Consider the following 21,402-nt stretch of genomic DNA (forward strand, 5'->3'; position numbering starts at 1 on the left):
TTGGGAAGATCCTGAAAGTTGCAGCGTGTGTTTATTCTTTGTGCTCCAAGCATTGTCCTGGCCCATAGCAGGCTCATAATATTGTTTCCAATGAATAAATGGGGGATATCAGAGAGTATATCTGCTCTAACCATGGAAAAGTTAAAGGACCATCCTGACCAGATCGCAGATGAGTGTTTCAGGTGTACCAAAGTGGCTCTTATTGGCAGGACCACAGAGGGCCTTTTGTGAAATGGAAAAAGGGTCCCCATCTGGCTGGAAATGACTGTAAAAATGCAGGCCTTCATGAACACAAAGGCCTTTTTACAAGGAAAAAGGAGCCCCATTTTGGATGAAGCAGTCTCATGCCAGGGACAAGGCTTAACAATCTGAACAGAGGGTAGATTTCATACTCTTGTTCCACCTTTGGACAGGTGTGTGTCCTTTGTAACAGCCCTGCTTGTCATATACTACAAAGGACTAACTTTCTCTCTCGCCAAGAGTCGTTGCATTCCCTAATGTGGGAAGAGGGTCCTACTTGTGTTGAGAACCAAATATCATCCATCTTCAATTCTTGGAACAGCCCATTTTTTTCCCCAGGGCACATGGTCTTTTAAATAAGACAAGGATCAGTAGATTTTATGGGCATGACCTTTGTAATGGTATATTTGGTGGGGAAAATAATCCCTTTTTTGTCATAGCCTAATTTTTAGGCAACTGGTGCCAGGGCTCATGATTTGGGGATCTTATCTAACACTTTTAGCTTCTTTAGTTTAAAATGTAAACTGGAAATATATTTTGTAAATAAAGTTATTCATCTTGGAAATAATTTAATTCTAAGAATACTGATCTAACTCTGAAAGAATTCCCTGATTTTGAATATTTTTATTCCTTCACAAATAGTGAAAATCGAGAAGATTTGTTTTTTTTTTTAAAGTAAATAGTCAAGACAATTTCTCGGAGGGCAGCTACTACTTACCTGTAAGAAGAGGTATTCCCTCACCAGATGGCAAGAAGGGAAGGAGATAGGTAGCCTCTTAGCAAGCAAGGACTGCTGGTAGAGAGGTCCCTCAGAGGTCATCATTTGCCTCATATGCTCTGTCTCCAGAGCAAAGATGTCCCAGTGGTTTTTCTGTGTTCAAAAAACAACTGTTGATTATCCTATCATTCTGATTCTACCCATGCTTTAATAAGAGTAGGCTTCTACCAATTTACACACAAGTTCTGTTCCCCAAATTTGATTGATTAGAAATAAGCTTCCAAAGAGAAGTATTGTTAGACCTGTGTACTTTGGCAAGTTCATAAAATACATTTAAACCCTAGTGGGTAACTGAATTATAACATTAACAGGCTTATTAACTGCATTCTGGGAGCCACATGATACAAGTGAGAGAAAGAGAAAACTCTTCTCTCTTTTTCTTGAGTGCAGGGCTAAGCTTTGACAGAATTTGGAAATGGGTAATGTTTGCTTTTGGACTCTCCCTCCTGAATTAGCATGCCCCTAAAATCTGTAGCCCAAGGTTATAACCCAGACCAAAGCTCTGACAGATGGCTCTCAGTTCACATCTTTCTAATTATGTGTAGTGAGCAAAGCACACAGGACTCCTAGAATGGGAAGGGCATGAAAGGACGACTGTGATGGAAGATCAAAAGGGGTGATAGATGCCTTTCTGGAGAATGGAAGCACATGTCATTGATTTAACTACCTTCTTTCACAATCATATTCCTCAAAACATGGTCTGCTTTACCTGAGTCATTTTAGACAAATGTTGTATCTCCAACTGTACGGTGATTTGTGGAGAAACAGATTGCAAAACTGGACCTGAGAAGACCTTTAAAAAAGTATATTTAGTCTCATGCTGAGAAGGTTTTCTTGTAGCATGCATTATCTCTTCTTGTCTCCTCCAAGGTCTTTTTCTCTTTTATTAATTTAAAATATTTTATTTGAAGTTTGATTGATGCTGCATAATACACTAAATATATCTTGCTAAATATTTCTGTTAAAAGAGTTATTAGTACACAGGAAACAGGACAGTAAGTTACACCACATGATCAGAACATGAATTCAAGATATTGCATCACTATTTTTGTTGACATTGGCCATCTCATGATGCTGGCTCCTCATTCATATTTAGAAATCACTCTTATATTTCCTGAGCGCCGCATCTTTTTGGAAGATGGGTGCTTTTAGGTTAGACTGTAAGAGGCTCAAAAACATGCTATATGATGTTATACACGCTTTGTCTGTATGTATAAATGTATGTTTCCTTTTCTGTAAAAAAGGTTCCATAGCTGTCAGATTTTCAAAGGTATCTGTGATTCAAAAACAAAAGATTTAGAGCCACTACCTGAATGCAATCTCTTGAGAAATAGTACACTAGGAACAGTATATCAAGTTTAGGTGTTGTGACTTCTGTATTTACTTTTGAAGGAATCCTATTGTCAATTTAGAGCAGAAAAATTTTAGTGTAGCCATTTAAAAGAAATGAATGCGTAGAGTTCAGGTAGACATGGTCAATAAAAAATCTCAATATATTTACATTAGAGTGGTTTTAGAGAGGAATGATACAGCTAAAAGAACATGAAATAATTCAAAATATTGGATAATGATAATACATCTGATATTTGTTGTCTGTCTTTAATTTAATGCTAATGTCTAATTATGTAAAATATTTACTGTCCAGGGTTTCAAGTGCCAAACTTAATAATTTTTCTCGCTTGGAGCCAACACTTCACCTTCTGGGTGTGCAGTTTGATCAGAATGTGGCCCATGGCATCATCACAGAAAAGCCTGGGGTGGCAACAAAGCTGTTATATCAATTGTACATTGCTCTTCAGAAAAAGAAGAAAAGTGGACTGACTGGAGTGGAGATGCAAACCATGCAACGTCTGACAAATTTAAGACTTCAAAACATGAAAAGTGATACTTTTCAAGAGGTAGGTACATAAAAAAGCATAATAAGCATGTCACAGTGTAAAATTTGATAAAGAGAAATGACAATGATATTGAATTCTCAAAGAAGCCTCATTAGGCATATATATCCTTTATGTATGTTACTGGCCATACTTGGGTTTTATTTTATATTAATAATTTGAATTTATTTAGCCATTTTTGTTGTCTCTCTCTATCCTATCCATATTGCCAATAGCTTATCAAACTCTTTTCCTAATTTCCAGTACCTTTTGTTGTTGTTGTTTTAGAGAGACAGGGCCTTGCTTTTGCCCATGCTGGTCTCGAACTCCTGAGCTCAAGCAGTCCTCTGCCTGAGCATCCCAAGTAGCTGGGACTACAGGCCTAATACTTTTGGTGCCTGCCCCTCTCTTCCTGTTTCTACCCCATCATATCTGCTCAGATCTTCTTATCAACTACTGCAGCAACCTGCTAAAATGTCTCTCAATCTTCTGGATAAGTCAATCAACTGCTAAATGAATCTTCCCTAAATTTTACTTTTATTGAGTTCTGCTCAGAAACCTATTTTTACTTCTTTCTAGTCCTCAGCATGGTATTTCTTTCTTCTATGTTAATTGACAGTCTGTCCTTAAATATGACTGTCTATTCCTGCTCTTCCTTCCCTCACACCCAAACTCACCCTTCTCATCTCTCCTCTTCCCCAAACTGTTCTTCATCTACTGTGCAGCTCAGTACACATGGTTTCTTCCTTTGGAACTCTAGAGCATAAGTAATTCTCACTCTCTTGGTTTTACCCTTCTGATACTGATATTGTTGGCTAACTAGTCATTACTTATTGTCATATGACCTTACCAGATTTTTAGTACATCAGATTTGATGAATATGTCTAGTACAATGCTTCAAATGTTGTAAGTACTCATTAAATGTGTTACTGACTAATTGATATGACTTTTTAGTTGACAGTTCTCTCCAGCTTTTATGCAATTCCTTATGGTAAATGAAGTGCGTTAACTTTTACAGGCCTCTGGAATAATCATGAGTGCTGCACTGATGCAAAATAGTAAATATCAATGGATAGAATTATATTTTTAAATTTAAATTTTGAAGCAGCAATGATGTAATAGATATGAGGGCTATCTCCATGTTTATACTTGTCCATTCTTCATGGATATCATTGTAAGTCTGGTAGCAGAATGGACTCAGCACTCCTTGAGAGCTAGAAATTAGATTAGTCTTGATATGAATAATTTAATATTGCATTCGGCCTCCTTCACTTGCAAGCTGGTTAACATTGAGCCAGCTGCTAAACAACTCTCAGCTTCAATTTCCCCAACTGTAAAAACAGGGATGCTTATTTCTACCTGCCTCAGAGTTCAGAATTGGATGTTTTTGTAGCTTCAAGAAAATGAGTGGACTAACTGGAGTGGAGTTTATATATAATAAAATGTAAAGCAGTCAACAGTGGCAAGTGCTATAAGAGCTGTGTAGATGAAGACAAACAAGTGCCTATTAGCTCATTTAATGTTGGTCATGGGTGAACTTCCAGCGTCAATAATTCATTCACTGAACAAACATTTATTGGGCTCCTACTTTTTGTCAAGCACTTGCACAACAAACACACAGGAAAAGCCCCAACCCTCTTAGAGCTTACATATTGGGGAGAGAAAAATGTTTCATTAGAGTGATATGGATTGCAGTGAGTTGAGAAGGACTTTGGAGATGAGGAAGAGGGTAGCATAGATTATTCTTTCAAGAAATGTGGAGGTATAAAGAAGAGAACAGTAGGAGAGAAAAGCTCAAGTGAAGTATGAGATTGCTTGTTTTATGGACCTAGAGACTGGGGCCACTTATCAGTTGAGAAAAAGAATCTGTGACAGGAGAGATGAAAATGGTACAAGGACCAGATGGAAAGAGGCCCTCTGGGGACGGACAGAGGAATATGCAGTCGATGGTTCATGTGGAAGAGGTGATATCATAGGAAAGAAGTAGAGATGCCGTCTTCTTTGATACTAGATGAGAAGAGATGCAGGTAATGTTAATAATGGTTGAAATTTATTAAACGGCATGCCTAGTGATGTGCCAAGCCCTGTTTCAGGTGCTTTATGAATATTATCTCACTTGATCTTCACAACAGCCGTAAAAGATAGGTACTTTCATTATTCCCATTTTACAGATGATGAAACTAAGGCACAGATGGATTAGGTAACTTGCCCAATTTTAAGCAGCTAGTAAGTGGTAAAGCTGAAGCACAAACCTAGGAAATTTTAATGTTTCTTCACTTTTTACTAAGGAGTGGCTAAGCAACGGGAAGAATCTAGCTTCTTATATTATCTCTTATATGTTAAAATTGGTTTAATGAAATTATTTTTGCAAAAAAAATAAAATAAAATTTATTTCCAAGAATATAAATACCATTTATTGAAAATTAAACTCAATGTAAAAAGTTTAACTATAAAAGTATATATGAGGCTATTTTGTAAGAAGAACCACAAAGGATAATGTTTTTATAATTGTGCTTACATCAATTAAGAATATGAGTAATTGGAATGGGGCTTGAATTTAGCTTAACTATCAACAATAGTAATTTAAAGAATTTCATTTTGAAGACAAATTTTATTTGTGCTTATAATGAAAATGTACTCTTTATCGTCTAATAAAATCTTTTGAAATGCTTTTTTCATTTAGAGACTTAGACACGTGATACCACGTCAAACTGATTTCAATCTGATGCGGATTACATACAGGTTTCAAGAAAAATATAAACACGTGAAAGAAGATCTTGCCCACTTGCATTTTGAGAAACTTGAAAGATTTCAAAAACTCAAGGAAGAGCAAAGATGTTTGGATATCAAAAAGGTTCTATAGAACTATTTTTTCAGAAATTCATTAGTGCATAGTATGCAGTTTGTGATTTATGCCTATAGTACACATTGCATAAATAGTAGTGGAGCACAAGTTGCACTTTCCTGATGCATGACTTTGTCCTGCCCTACTCTCACCCTTTCTCTCTCTCCCCTGCTCCTTTTCTCCATCCCGACTCTTGCTGACTCTCACCTCTACTTGTGGCTGAGAACAAGAACTGCCATCTTCTGGAGTGGCAAGACAACTGCATTACCTTCACTGGTGGAAATCAATGTTTCAGCTGCTTTAGTGATGGAGGGTTGCTACTAGCTACCCCATTGGTCGAAGGCACATGACCATTGTCACCACTGAGGGAGATAGATCAGACAATGTCCCCTCGCTTTCTCCTCTTTTGCAACCTTCAGTCCTGCCCCATTTCTCTGTTCTTGGAGATGTGAGGTAATTATTTGCTTGCTTACCTTTTCAATCACCTTGAATAACTCTTAACTTCTTTCTGGCCCTTGCTTCTTGCTTTGACTAACTCTCTGCTCCTTCTCAAATTTCTTTAAAACTCTTTAATGATCTTCTGTGCCTTTGTGGGTGAGAGAATAATGGTACAGGAAATCATTAAAGATTTTTAAGAGTATTTCAGGTGACTGGGTATATGGAATGTGTAAACTACAGGCAAAAGAATTATGTAGTTCTTCCCATTGCACTGTAAAATCACTTTTTAAATTCATGGATTTATTTGGAATGATAAGAAATTATATTCTGAATGTAGTCAGCTCCTTGTAGGGAAGAATGGAAAGATGACAGACAAACTGGAAGATCACTTGCAAGCTGGTTAAAATTGAGCCAGCCTCTAAATAACTCTCAGCTTCAATTTCCCCAACTGTAAAAACGGGGATGCTTACTTCTACCTGCCTCAGAGTTCAGAATTGAACGTTTTTGTAGCTTCAAGAAGAGTGGACTAACTGGAGTGGAGTTTATATATAATAAAATGTAAAGCAGTCATGTAATTATATGACTTGCCAGAGGGTAAATAAAGGATTATATTCCCCTTTGGTGTTACATGATAAAGAGAGAAAGCACTCTTAAAGTAGTGTTTAAGTTGAGACCAATTGCTGTGACTCTAATTTATGTGGAACCAGCCTGTCTATTAGTGCCAAGCCTAATGCAGACAGTCTCCAAGAATGTTGAGAAAAAGGAAATATGATACCATTAAATATTCTGAAATAAATTATGTTCAAAATGATCATAGGGAACAAATAAGGCAAAAGGAAGACTCTGTCTTCCTGGTCTTCTTAAGAAAAAAAGATAAACATATTGCAATTAAATAAATATTCATATTTTGGAAAATGAAATGAAGAAAATTGTCTATAATGTATGCCTTTTTAAGGGTAAGTTGAAATTTTTTATCTTTGGACATGGGAGCTAATGATCATATTAGTTCTAATATAATGTATTAGTAGTAAAGTCATGATTAGTTTCACATATTACCTCTTAAATCATTTACTTTTAAAATACTTTATCTGATTTTTCAGTCACTTTTTCTTTTCAAATACATTCTCCTGCTTATAGTCTTCTTAAAATAACTACTGCCTACATACAGAAGAGATGATCCAATAATTGTATCATATAATTTATTGTTAATTCAATTTTGAGGTTGCCCTTGAACTCATTGTTTAAGTGTGACTGGGTTTTGGGGAAGTTTGTGATTTTTATTGGGTTTCCCAGGAGCCCTCCTAGAAACTGTCTCCTAGATAGAATTTTCTCATTGAACCATCTTCAGAGATAGAATTTTTTTCTTCCCATGCTTGGTAAGGTCATGACAGTAGGATTGGGAAAGAATTATACACTTATTTATATTTGAGACATCTTTATTGTCCTTTTAGTATCAGCACACAGAATTAAAATACAGACATTTAATAGATATGATTTGCAGATTCCAGAATTGTGTTTTAATATCATGCTTTTCACAGTAAGTCATATTGGCACCTCCTTCTTAATATTACACAGTTATGACACCTAGTCTCTTGGCTAATTGCTGGGTTCTGAAATTTTCAATAGATAAATTTTATATATTTGTACCTATGAGTGTATTATATTGCCTATTCTGTTATTCTGAATCACTAAACTAATGTATATGGGATATTCAGCAATACTTAAACAGAAGACGACAAAATGAAATAATGGCCAAAATCCAAGCAGCTATTATACAGATTCCTAAACCTGCATCAAATCGTACTTTGAAAGCACTCGAGGCCCGAAAAATGATGAAAAAGAAAAAAGAGGCAGAAGTAAGTGATAATCCTTTAATATTGTGCTGTGTTTATCTTAACTAAAGAATAGTCTGTCTCTGAAACATATAGAGAGACTTTCCAAAACTTCACATTTGCTTTCCAAATTATCTCTGACCTTGTCCTTTCTCATTTAGAATTCTTCCACTATATGCATATTCAACTTATTTTATATTGTTATTTGTTCAGAACGAAGCATGTAGCTTTAGGCCAGCAATGGCAAACTCCTATTAAATGGCAGTCTGGACTCCTGTGTTGAAAAAGATTCTGTGGTCAATAACAAAGTAGGTCAGAATGGGTGCTGTTGTAATGGGTCATGTCTTATCCATTGTGTTGCTATAAAAGAATACCTGAGGCTGGGTAATTTTTAAAGAAAAAGAGGTTTATGTCACTTATGGTTCTGAAGGTTGGAAGATTCAAGACTGGGTATCTGGTGAGCGCCTTAGTAAGGAGAAGGGGGAGGGGAAGTGGAGCCATAATGTGCAGACATTACATGGGGGGAGAGAAAGTGAGAGAGAGGGTGTAGGGAGGGAGAGTGGGAGAGAGAAGGTGCCAGGTTCTTTTTAACAACCGGCTCTCATGGCAACTGATAGAGTGAGAACCCACCTCTAGGGAGGGAATCAATCTATTCATGAGGGAAAAAGAGAGTGAGAGAGAAGGTGTCAGGCTCTTTTTAACAACCGGCTTTCATGGGAACTAACAGAGTAAGAACTCACTTACCCCCAGGGAGGTCATCAGTCTATTCATGCGGGATCCACCGCCATGACCCAGACACCTCCCATTAGGTTCCACCTTCAACACTGGGATCAAATTTCACATGCGGTTTTCAGGGACAATCATCCAAACCATAGCAGGTCATAACTGCCATGGGTACAGCAGGGGCCAGTCAAGGTACACATAGCATACATATGCCATTCCTACTATATGCTTTTACTCGATTCCTCCTCATCATGCCACACTATTTTTCTATGAATCCCAGGAAAGTTAAGTGACTTGTTGCTATCAGTATATTTAAATTTAAGATACCTGTACCAGTGACATTTTACTAGACCACACCAACTGTCAATCATTTCAGTAAGATGCAATCTCATTATATTTCACAGGAGAGCAATGTTACAGTTCAGTTTGATACAAATTCCTGCAATTCACACTGCATACTGCTACAATGATTGTTTATATTCTCTCATGTGACCTATAAAGATGATTAATAGCTACCATTTATTGAACATGTGCTGTATGTCAAGCTGTGGATTGGGCACTTCACATTATCTTTAATTTGTAAATAACTCTCTAAGTAGGGTATTATTTTTCCCATTTTGTAGATGAGGAAACTGAGACCCAGAGAGTTGACATGTTTTACCCAGTGGTAGTAAAGCGGAGATTGACAGATCTCTCTGATTCCTAAATCCATTGAATTTTACATTAATTCACATTTTTTTTTGTTTTTTAAATACTAACAAAATATTCTGTACTTGGATTCTAAAATTAGCACCTACAGAGGCTTTTATCTGACTCCATTTCAGTATCTACCTTTCATATGTCCCTGAGTTGATTAAAGTTTTTTTTTTTGTTTTTTTTCTTTTTTGACACAGTCTTATTCTGTTGCCCAGGCTGGAGTGCAGTGGTAAAATCATGGATCATTGCAGCCTTAACCTCCCAGGCTCAAGTGATCCTCCTGCTTCAGCCTCCTGAGTAACTGGGACTACAGGTCCGCAAGGCTGCTCTCGAACTCCTGGGCTCAAGCAAACCACTGGCCTTGGCCTCCCAGAGTGCTGGGATTACAGGTGTGAGCCACTGCACCTGGCCTGATTAAAGTTTTTTAAAAAGTGTTTGTAAAACACAAAGATGACCTAAAGTTAAACTTCAGATAACTAATTAATAGTGTGAATAAAGTTGCATGAGGAATGTTTAAAACACCCAGGACAACCATTTTTAAAGAAATATTTGACTTTGGAAGGCTGAGGCGGGAGGATCGCCTGAGGTCAGGAGTTTGAGGCCACCCTTGTCAACCTGGCGAAACCCTGTCTATATTAAAAATACAAAAGTTAGCCGGTTGTGGTGGCGCATGCCTGTGATCCCAGCTACTCAGAAGGCTGAGGCAGAAGAATCACTTGAACCCGGGAGGTGGAGGTTGCCTTGAGCCGAGATCGCGCCACTGCATTCCAGCCAGGGCGACAGAGTGAGACTCCATCTCAAAAAAAAAAAAAGAAAGAAAAAAGAAAAGGAAATATTTGTATCCAAAAATGTATGTCCTGACTCTTTGATAATCTTTATTCTAATGAAATGCCCTTTGGTGCCCTGTCAAAATCATGAAGTGAATGATTCAGGGGAGGCAATTTTCACATTGTTTTAGGTATAGTTAGCCCAGTCTAAAAGCAACAAATCAAAATTATAAAAAAAATTTTAGAATGCAGCTTTTCATATCCTAATTACCTTGAATTAGTAGTACATATCACTTTATAAACTTGAATGAATGTGATAAATGAAGATTTTTCAATGGTTTTTAGAGGCAGAGAACTGATGATGAATTTTCTTTAAAGGATGTGGCTGATGAAATTAAGAAGTTCGAAGCATTAATAAAAAAGGATCTCCAAGCAAAAGAAAGGTGAGATGTGAGCTTAGCATTGGGAGATATACCTAATGCTAGATGACGAGTTAGTGGGTGCAGCACACCAGCATGGCACATGTATACATATGTAACTAACCTGCACAATGTGCACATGTACCCTAAAACTTAAAGTATAATAAAAAAAAAAAAAAAGAATTACAAAACCGCATTCTGTTCTACACATAGCTTTTGAATATTTAGAAATAGTTTATCCGGAAGAGCTATTCCAGGATCTTTTCACTCCAAAGAATCTTGATTCAGAGAGTAATTAGGGAAGATAAATGAGCTAAAGTTCAGATTGTTAGCAACTGTTATAAATATCTGAGAGAAAGAGACTATTACGAAATGTAAAGTTGATTTATTTTTCTGTGCTATGTTTATTCTTCTAAGTTCACACATATTTTTTAAACATTCACTAAAATTGTTTCAAGGTACCACTAATTTAAATTTGTCACAGTAAATCCTTTATTAGACTCTAGTTTGGTTTATATCATGCTGTATCCTCAGCAGTTAGCATAGAGACCAGCAGTAAGAAGTTGAGTGAATGAGTTCATTGAACAAATGTCACTAAGACAGTCACTTTGGTGGGTCCATTGAACAAAGTTCCTCATTAATTGGCTTCATTTACCTAAAGATAAAGCTCCTTCACACTTTGTTTTCTATGAGAGGTCATTGATTCACAGAAAGTAATTCATTAGAGATGACATATGTAGGAACAACTTGGGTTTTTTTATATTTTTAAATGGAAATGATCCAAACTGTATGCATTTACATCTTACGAAATATGAGATAAATCTCTGTTAAAGAAGGTACTAATTCTAAAGAAAAGCAGAAAAAAATTACACACTTCAGTTTCATATTAAAATTTCCTGAAGGAAGGGAGAGACAGTCAAATGAGGAGGAACAAGGAAAATCAGAGCCATAAGGAAGAAATGATGAAGTCAGGTGTAAGAAAGAAAATTAAGCAAAATGGAGAATACTCATGTACATTACCTTTCCTCCTACCCTCTGCAGAAACTCCTGATGCCCTATTCTGATTCCCACTCCCATTTATCAGTGTTGATCCTGACCTGTAAAAACAACATAATCCAAGTCTCCTCATCCATGCAGTCACCACTTGAACCCTAGCACACACCTACCCTGACCTTGGCCCATGAAAACACCAATTTCTTCTCATTCTTTCACCCATCTCTCTAACCATAGGCTCTGTGGTGATAAACAGATGGTGTCCACCAGAAAGACAATCTTAAACTACTGAATACTTTGCTACTTGGTGAATGCTACTTTCTGTAGCTCCCTGGCCTGCCCCTTTCCTGGGACCCCTCAATTTCCACACAGTTTAGCAACCATAGTTAAGATGAAGTACAGCACTGTCTCCCAGGCCCTGCACCAGTATCCGTGTCTATTGGTTAGTGTCCTTGCCATGTCAGTTATTAAATATCTTAAAGATCATCCCTGTACATTACAGCTGCAAACATTTACCTGCTCCCTATTGCCTTTGCCAACCCAACCAGACCCTAGGTCTCTATCAGTTAGTTTCAGAAACCCCAAAACAACAGTGAATGAAATTAGAGGGAAATCTGCTTGTCTCTCATGTAATAGAAATCAGAAGGTAAGCAGCCCATAGTGTATGCTGTAGCTCCAGGGTTATCAAGGACTGAGGCTCCTCCTTTCTTTTGCCTCACTGTCCTGTTGTGTGGTTTTCATCCTCAAGGTTACATTCATGATACAAGATGGTTGTTGGGACTCCGGCCACTTGGCCCATGTTCCAGATATCAGGAAGGAAGACAGACAAAAAAGTAGATATCTCCTGTCTGAAATAGCTTCTTTCAAAAGCCTTCCCAGAAGTCCCATATAACATTTCTGCTTATATCTTATTGGAGAGCATTCAGTCACATGGCCACACCTGACAGAGTGGGAAGTTGGGAAACGTAGTCTTTAACTGGACACACTGTTTCCCTGCATAAAATTGGGGTTCTATTTTGAGAGAAAAGGGAGGGAAATAGTAGTGTCAGGTCCCTTCTTCACAGAAGCCTTCACTTGGTCCTGCCAAAGATTTCCAGCAGAGGGCATCTGAGATATTGACACCCTCACTTACAGCAGGAGGAGAAGGCCTGGGGCAGCTGAAGTCCCTGGGCCAGTTACCTGTGGCTGTGAACAGCTTCATCTGAGAATCTAAATCCTTTCCAATGTGTTGCACAAAGTTCGTTTTCTCTTTGGGCCTTAAAAAGAAAAATGCTGGGAAGTGCTGGCCTAGAGCAAACTTTTCAAGAAAACAGAGGCTATGGTTACGATATAGCACCCTTCTTAAGCCATTTCATTAATCACTACTTTTTTAGTTCATGCTGAATCTTAGCTTAGAATCAAGAATGTTCTGGGCACATTGAAAAACTTCACACTAACTTGACTCCAGAAGGCAATACAATCTCCCAACTTGAACCTCAGGAGCACTTTCTGCAGCTGCCTTTTTCATAGCCTGCTCCTGAACAGTTTCTCTGGATGCCGCCTCAAAGTCCATCGTTTTTCTTTTGTGGAAGAATGAAATAATGTCTCATGCCAGCAATGCAAGAGCCCTCATGGCTGGTTTTTCCCCATGTAACAAGGTTCCTCCATTTTTCATTTTTTAGATGAATAATAAATCCTGTCTGCTATTTGTTTCTTTAGCTGGGGTTATTGGCTGCCGTAATTTGGTATTTGGGTTAATATATTTGTCAGAGGCTTTTCCCAGCAACTACTTCTTAAGAAATACAAATTTGACCAAGGTTTCTGCTACTAATAGATTATACACATACAATTATTACATTAGATGAAGGTCTGGCAAGCAAACAGATAAAAAGAAAATATAATCACTGCCCTCAAGAAACCTACATCTAGTAAAATGAATATTTATTCAAGTACATAATGTGTAGCTTTTTTCACCTTTATTGGAATAAGACAACAGATGGATGGGTTGACTAATTGATAAAGGAGAAGCAATTTGTTAAGTATATTATTGACAGCATAAATATTGTGTTGAGAGAGCTATTAACCCATGCTCAATCCAGGGCAGGAGCTTTTACACAACACACTTAAGTACAAATATAATAAGATTTTTGATGAAAGATCTAAAAGTGTTATGCTACACAATTAAATACTAAATCTTAATAAATAGATAGGGTTAAACTCTGTCTTTGGCCTTACTGAGTGCTTGGTACCTACATAATTTGTGCTCAACTCTTCTCAGTGACAGAATACAATCAAAGGTTGAGCCCCAGCTGATAAAATGATTGGAACTTTAGTTTGATTTTTATGTATGTATGGTGTTTTTTAGCACATTATTTGAAATTTAGCAGACATCAACTATTTGCCAGGCATGCTAGGCACAGGTGCAGGCAGAAGAAAAATAGGATACTTCTCTTATTCACTAGGAGATCAGCTGGGAGCAGCAAGCCTCCAAATTATGACCTATACTACAATATGGTCTATATTATAAATATGCAGGTATTACATCATTAAAAATTAAACATGAGTTAACTATGTTTTTATCAGAGTACTTGTGTCTATATCAGAATTGATGACAAGTCTCTACACACTTTAATAATATATCCTTATTTTTTGAATAATAAGATTATAAGTAATATTGTAAACCAAATATATTAATTACTTGTAACAAAAGCAATGATTATACATAATATAAAAATTCATTATTTCTAGGCAAGTAACATTATGGTATACCTTGTACTATTGTATTATTCTGTTTACTTTTTGAAGAGGATACAGATAAGAATTGATGATTATTTGATCTTTGTATACATAAAAATGTATCTTTTAATGATAAATTTGGAATGAATCTATGAATTATTTACCAAGCCCCCATTTGACTCACTAAATTGAATGTGCTTAACTTTCTGTTGGGAAGACCACTGGGTTCTTCCTGATCCTTTACGTTTTGGACATGAGATAGGACAAGAGCTCTGAGTTGAGTCTTCTCACTTGAATCTCTAGGGCATGAGCAAGAAGCCAGTCAGACCTGTGCTTACATGTGTGGCATGGTAAGCAAGCCAACTTTCAACTGCTGTGTTTTCAATAAGTGTTCAGCCACTGTTCTAAGCAGTCAAAAATTGATCTGAGAGTTGATAGAGTAACTTGCACTTTCGTAGATGATGGAAGAGTGTAGTAGATGGAACCATCTGTACATAGAAGTACTCTCTAGTGACCTGGCATTAATGTGCCTGGTCTGCTGTTGCGAGCTGTGCCTTCCCTGACACTTGGGTTATCAATAGTCTGCCTATTTTTGACTCAAAACAGGGGAGGTCAGAGGCCCAGAGCCAGCAGGGAGAAGAGGAAAAGAAATCCAGAATTTCCGGTTAGAATGAAAATCATAAAAAGTAAGGCCGGGCGCAGTGACTCACGCCTGTAATCCCCAGCACTTTGGAAGGCCAAGGCGGGCAGATCACCTGAGGTCAGGAGTTCGAGACAAGCCTGCCCAACATGGTGAAACCCTGTCTCTACTAAAAATACAAAATTAGCCTGGCGTGCTGGCACACGCCTGTAATCCCAGCTACTCAGGAGGCTGAGGCAGGAGAATCACTTGAACCCAGGAGGCGGAGGTTGCAGTGAGCCAAGATGCGCCATTGCACTCCAGCCTGGGCAACAAGAGCAAAACTTTATCTCAAAAAAAAAAAAAAAAAAGGTGAAAGAACAAAAAGCTGATGGGCCTTGAAAGAAGGCTATGATAAGGACCTCACAGAGAATTTAGAAATGGGGTGAAGCAAATGGGATCTGTTGATAAGCTATTGGTATCACACTGATTTCAAATATTTTCTTCAATGCTTGTATTAATAAATTAACAGTGAACTCAAGGGATCCTTCTCCTGAGGTCTTTCTCCATAGTCACAGATAGTGGCATGGGATCACATTATTATTTAAAAATCTAAAATAAAAACTATTATTCTTAGTGCTTCCAAGACTTCTTTAGATACAGCAGGCCAGACAACCACCAATTTGTTAAATACTTACTCAGATGATGAGTACATTAAAAAAATCCAGAAGCGCCTTGAAGAAGATGCTTTTGCACGAGAGCAAAGGGAGAAAAGACGGCGGAAATTGTTAATGGACCAGTTAATAGCCCACGAAGCACAAGAGGTAAGATATTTAGATGAAGGTTAAGTAATAGTGCTGGGAATTCTACAAAATGTAGTCTTCTATACACATAATATGTAGTTTATATATGTATTGTCTGCTACTCTGCATCAAATGTCACTTTCACATCCTCATCATAATAGCAAATATACTAGGAAAAAAAGTAGCTATTTACTAAAGAATCTAAAATCTGGTGATAGTTGTACAACATTGTGAATGTAATTAAGACAAATGTGTACTTTAAAAATGGTAAATTTTATGTTATGTATACTTTACCTTAATAAAAAATACATTAAAAGGAACCTAAAATCTGTATCTGCCATGTGTACTCTATTGTTACTTTTAGAGGAAAAAGGGAATGGTTTAATGAAAACAATATGAAAAAGTTGTTCATCCTCTCCTTTTGTTCACCAGTCTATTCCAGTGGTTCTTAAAGCATGGTTCCTGGACGAACAGCACCAGCATTGCTTGGGACTTTTAGGAATACAGATTATTGGGCCCCACCCCAGACCAGAACTGAAACTCTGGGGGTGGGGCCCAGTGATCTGTGCTAACAGGCTGTCTAGGTGATCCTGACGCCACTGCAGCTTGAGAATCACTGATCATTTCTTACATTGAACACATATTTATTGAACTTCTATGCTTTGAGTACTTGTGATAGGCCCAGAGATATGACAGAGAGCAAGAATAACAAGACACCTGTCTCCCAGAGCTTTCTGTTTATAGGAGCATCTACAAACAGCAAGTACATTGGAGTGTGAAAGTGCTGTGAAGGTGAAAGGGGGATTAGGGCGAGTGACACTTAGAGAAGTCCACCTGGCTTGCTTCAGGAGACAGTGTCTGGAGGACAATAGCAGAAGCATGGATAAAGAGTCAGGAGTTAGCTAATTGAAGGTGGGATGGTCGTGGTGGGGTCAGGGTTAGGAGCAGTTTCCAGGAAAGGTGGTGGAAGGTGAGTGTTTCCAGACAAGGGAATATCACATGGAAAGCTCAGCGTTTTTAGCTAACTGAAAGTCATGCCATCTGGCAGGAGTCACCAGAGGCCAAATTATGATGAGTCTTGTAAGATACACAGAAAGAAATAGGAGATTTTGTGATTTCCTGTTTGAATGCAAAGCGGAATAAGAGTGACCAGGTCAGACTTGCCTGTGGAAAGATCACTCTGGCTTTAGTTTGGAGAATAGATTACAGAAGGGCAATCCAAGTCTGTTGTTGCTGTAATTCAGGTAAGAGATTATCCCAGTTTAAATGTAGTGTAGTGGCAATAGGGATTGAAAGAAGTAGCTTTAAGAGCTATTTTGGAGGTAAAATCAATAAGACTTACTGATTCATTAAACAAGGGAAAGTGAAAAAGTGGGATGAAAAACTGGATTTCTAGGTTGTGCACCTGGATGGCTGGAGGTGTAATTTGCTGAGATATGGAAGATGGTGAGAGGAACAAACTTGGGGTGGACGGTGATTTCAGTTGTGAATGTAAATAGGACAAATCTGCATGTCTACAAAGACCATTTGAAGATGCTTTTATTCACCTACACACGTCTGGTCTGCTTGTTCACTGAAAGGAAATAAAGGCTTCATATAAATATGAAGAAGTGAAATTTATTCATGGATTCCACTTCTTTCTTAGTGAAAGTTCAAAAAAATAGCTCTGCACATCTCTTTGTGCTAGAAAGTTATTTCTTCATATTCTGATTTCTTCAAATTATATCTTTATTCAATCAGTTTGGTTAGCTCCCTTTTAATTAGAAGAATTTCAAATTACGAAAACTAGATAGTTGAAAAGTTAATTTTAAAATAACTACCCATTTCAAGTTTCATTACCTAGCAATGAAATTTTGAACACATTTCTATGTATGTTCCAAAGTACTTGTGTGTTGGCTGCAAGGTTTTTTCTCACTATTTTTCTGCTTGTAATCTAGGTCTGGCGTTTGCCTGGAAAATGGAATAAATGAATTCTTTCTAGATTTCCTCACTTTCCACTAGGATGCTATTAACACTGACTTTTCAAAACTAGAGTTGGAGGTATATTTACCAGTTTGGAAATCCAGCAACCTAAGGGGCCTAAAAAAGAGCCAGGGCTCTATATATTTCCATCACAGGAACCTCATCTTGTGCTGCTGCTTTTCTGTGTGTGGGTGAGCTGCTATTCCTAGAACCAGGCCTGAAGCATATGCTGCATTCCCTCCATTCCTACCACCTCCTTCCTATGGAATGTAGTGAGCCCAGGCTCCTGTGCAACTGACACAAGAGATGCTGGTCCACAGTGGTGGAATGGGAAATTCTTATGTGTACAATGGCTGGTTTTTCCATCCATTCTCCTCTCCTCCAGAGGAAAAATGGTATATGTCAGGGCTAGGAATTCTACTTCCTTCAATTACTTGCTGCTTTTCACAAGCATGACATAAATCCCACATCAACCCTGAATGTTTTCTTCTGGTGCCATTTGCACTTAATCATCAGAAATGCCTCAAAATATCTTCCCTAGCTTTCAAGTTGTTCCAGTTTCTCCCTGGAATTTAGGTATTCCTGTTTTAGTTTGGCTGGTGAAGAGACAGCCAGAGACCTGTGCTCAAGTTGATATCTTGCCTACTGATTGATAAATACGTGGAATTATGTGAACTAAATGATGAGATTTAAAGTTATAAAAATCAATTTGACTTTTTAGGGGATAGGTTTTGAGAGTAGGAATGGTAAGAAAAGGATTGGTAGGGAGGGGCTGATGTTGTTCAAGATAGGGGTGGTGTCACTGGGTATGGAATGGAATCGGGGTGGTGGTTTAAAAACATACCTAGGAGGTATACTAGACTACTTCTTGAACAATTGAGTATTAGGAGTGATGAGAGAGGAGTGAACTTAGGATGGCCCTAATGTCTTAGATCACAGAGTGGATTATTGTAGGATCATCAACTGAGATGGGGAAATATGGGGAGAGGACCAGGTCTGAAGGGGAGTTAGTGAGTTTAGTTTTGGGCTTGTTAAAGTACTTCATAGGCATTTCAGTGTATTCAAACTGGGAACACAGTTTGGCTCCCACCTGGTTTTGTGGTCATATGGCTAGTATCTTGGCCCATTAAGGTTTGCCCCAAGTCAGTTACCTCTGCCTTCTAAGAATCTTTTCTATGCCATTTCTTTGGAACTGGCATTTGAACGCCAGGCCCTTCCCTCACTTCTTAACTGGAAGACCCTTGAATACTTAGCTGTCAGGTCTTTCCTGCAGTGCCCTATTCCTCTATAGAGCTGCTTGGGCATCTTTGGAAAATTAAATAGTGGTTGTAGACCAGAGTAAGTTCTGGTCTCTAGATATTTTTCTATGTCTTCCCCATTGAGTACCATAGATACCTCCTCTTTCCACATGATGTCTCTGTTTTGAAAGAGTGAGAGAGCTTGATGGGGACTTGGATATTATCTTCCACCTAAACCCATAATTTTACCTGATGAGAAATAGGCCCGAGAAACTGAGTTAATTGCCCAAGGCCACCCAGCCTATTATGATGACCAGGTCCTCTGATTCCCAGTTTAATTCCCAGTTTTTTCCACTGTTCATTTACTGGTCGCCTTTCTATTCTCCTCAAACAGCCAAGAATACATCTATCTAGTTTTTCTTTCAGATTATGACCACTCAGATAAGATAAGCAGTAGGTCATTTCCCCCAGCCTCTTCTCCAGGCTTCACATTCTGTCAGTTTGTATTAATAGCTTTTCCTCACGTTGGTATTGTGATATCCTCACGGGGAACTAATCAGATCTGCAGTCTTCAGCTGACAATGCCTGCATTTGTTTTACAACTAGTAGTTATGTTAAAATGCGTACAGCATAATCCCAACCTTCTGAAAACATGCTTTTAAATTTAGAGTTATAGCACTTATTTTTTTTTAACTTTTATTTTAAGTTCGGGGTACATGTGCAGGTTTGTTATATAGGTAAACTCGTGTTACAGGAGTTTGTTGTACAGATTATTTCATCACCCAGATATTAAGCCTAGTATCCATTAGCTATTTGCTTGTTTTTAAAACCTTGAAAAAAAATCACCTAATTTATTTCTAATAATGTTTTGAATGAAGTAATAATTTGTTTAAAGTAATTGTGAGTTGCAAAGCCATAATGTTTCTAAACACCAACTTTTGTTGGAAATCCTCATTTCATAGCATGATTTTTTTTTTTTGCCATGTTCAAATTAAGTCAAATGACAGAAATTGATTTAGATGAACATTGTGCCTTTTGTAGATTGTTTCTGTATAGGCTTCGTAGCTCAGTGGGAAATTTGGACGTCACTTTAACAAATAATTCCCCTGGTGTTTTCAGGAGGCTTATCGGGAGGAACAGCTGATTAACCGGCTGATGCGGCAGTCCCAGCAGGAGCGCAGGATTGCCGTGCAGCTCATGCATGTTCGGCATGAAAAGGAAGTTTTATGGCAAAACAGAATTTTCAGAGAAAAACAACATGAGGAAAGACGACTTAAAGATTTCCAGGATGCTCTTGATCGAGAAGCGGTAAATACTATCTCCCTTAGAAATCTTTCTGAGGTTCCTTTTGTTCCTTTCTACCAAGTCATGGTAAACAAAGCTATATTTTGTTGCCAATCATCTAATAAGATTTTCTTTTGTATGATCAACCTGTTATCTGCCCATTTTTATTTTTGTATAACTCCATCAACAGGGCGTGTAGCCGCTACATAGTACTATACTGTCTTCTTTTAATCTTGGTTCTACAAGTAGCTAAGTACTTAATGCTCACCACCAACCCTTATGTCCATGTCTCTCTAGTCATTTTGATTGTCTGAAGCTCTTTCTCCAATAGGTTTCTCAGGAAGGGCTCATGGAAACCATATTCCCTGAGTTCTTATAACAGTGTGTGCCTTTTATACTTGATTGTAAGTTTGGCTGTATATAAAATGGTTAGTTCACACTTTGTTTCCTTGAATATCTTAAATATGTCACTCTGTTTTCTTCAAGTATGAAGTGTGCTGCCAAAAAGAATGGTGATAGTCTAACTTTCAGTTCCTTGAGTCATTGCTTTTTTTTTTAGATACTTTTTTTTTCTTTAAAAGTTCACTAAGTTTACTAGAGTAGGCACTGGTATTGGTTATTCTAGGTGAATATCCTCAGGCAGTGAGAGAACTTTTAAGCTGCTTCCTTTCAACTAGACACCATTAGTCTTTAATCAACAATTCCTTGCCTTCTGAAAAAAAAAGAGATTCCTCAGGCCCATATTATTCTATTCCTTCCTCAGAATGAGAATAAATGCTTTATCTAGGGTACTGTGGTGCACTGTAGTTGAGAATGGTATACAGAAACTCACATCTGGGCTGCTAGCTGTGCTCTTTGCTACTATGGTATCATTGTGTCTCGGCCCTTTTACAATTCTGAAAATCAAAATATCCAATCTTTTAATTATTTAATAGATTATTTTTGTTCCAAACTTTATGTATATGTGAGTTCTAGTAAAAAAAAATAGATTGATTTTATTAATGGAGTATATGGATTACTTCTTGTCTACTTCCTATTGGGGATGTTTCAGATTTATTTAATCCGTTAGTCCACATTTGATTGAAGAGAACTCCTGTGAGTGGCATTTTAGATAGCCTGTCTTTACTGTCATAAGATATTCACAAAACCAGACTGGGCAGAAGAGAAACCTTATAG

At 37.7% G+C, this 21,402-nt stretch overlaps 1 protein-coding gene across 2 annotated transcripts in view; it reads left to right on the top strand.

Moving 5' to 3' along the window:
• Positions 1–21,402, top strand: part of SPEF2 (sperm flagellar 2) — a 194,774-nt gene that overhangs the window by 21,386 nt on the left and 151,986 nt on the right. For both annotated transcript variants that reach the window (XM_055367707.2, XM_055367708.2), the window contains exons 3-8: positions 2,664–2,916; positions 5,576–5,746; positions 7,891–8,031; positions 10,572–10,636; positions 15,577–15,763; positions 20,062–20,250. In XM_055367707.2, coding sequence (XP_055223682.2) covers positions 2,664–2,916; positions 5,576–5,746; positions 7,891–8,031; positions 10,572–10,636; positions 15,577–15,763; positions 20,062–20,250 — 1,006 coding nt within the window. The remainder of the gene's footprint in view (positions 1–2,663; positions 2,917–5,575; positions 5,747–7,890; positions 8,032–10,571; positions 10,637–15,576; positions 15,764–20,061; positions 20,251–21,402) is intronic.

Source organism: Gorilla gorilla, chromosome 19, assembly GCF_029281585.2.
Source record: "Gorilla gorilla gorilla isolate KB3781 chromosome 19, NHGRI_mGorGor1-v2.1_pri, whole genome shotgun sequence".
NCBI lineage: Eukaryota > Metazoa > Chordata > Mammalia > Primates > Hominidae > Gorilla > Gorilla gorilla.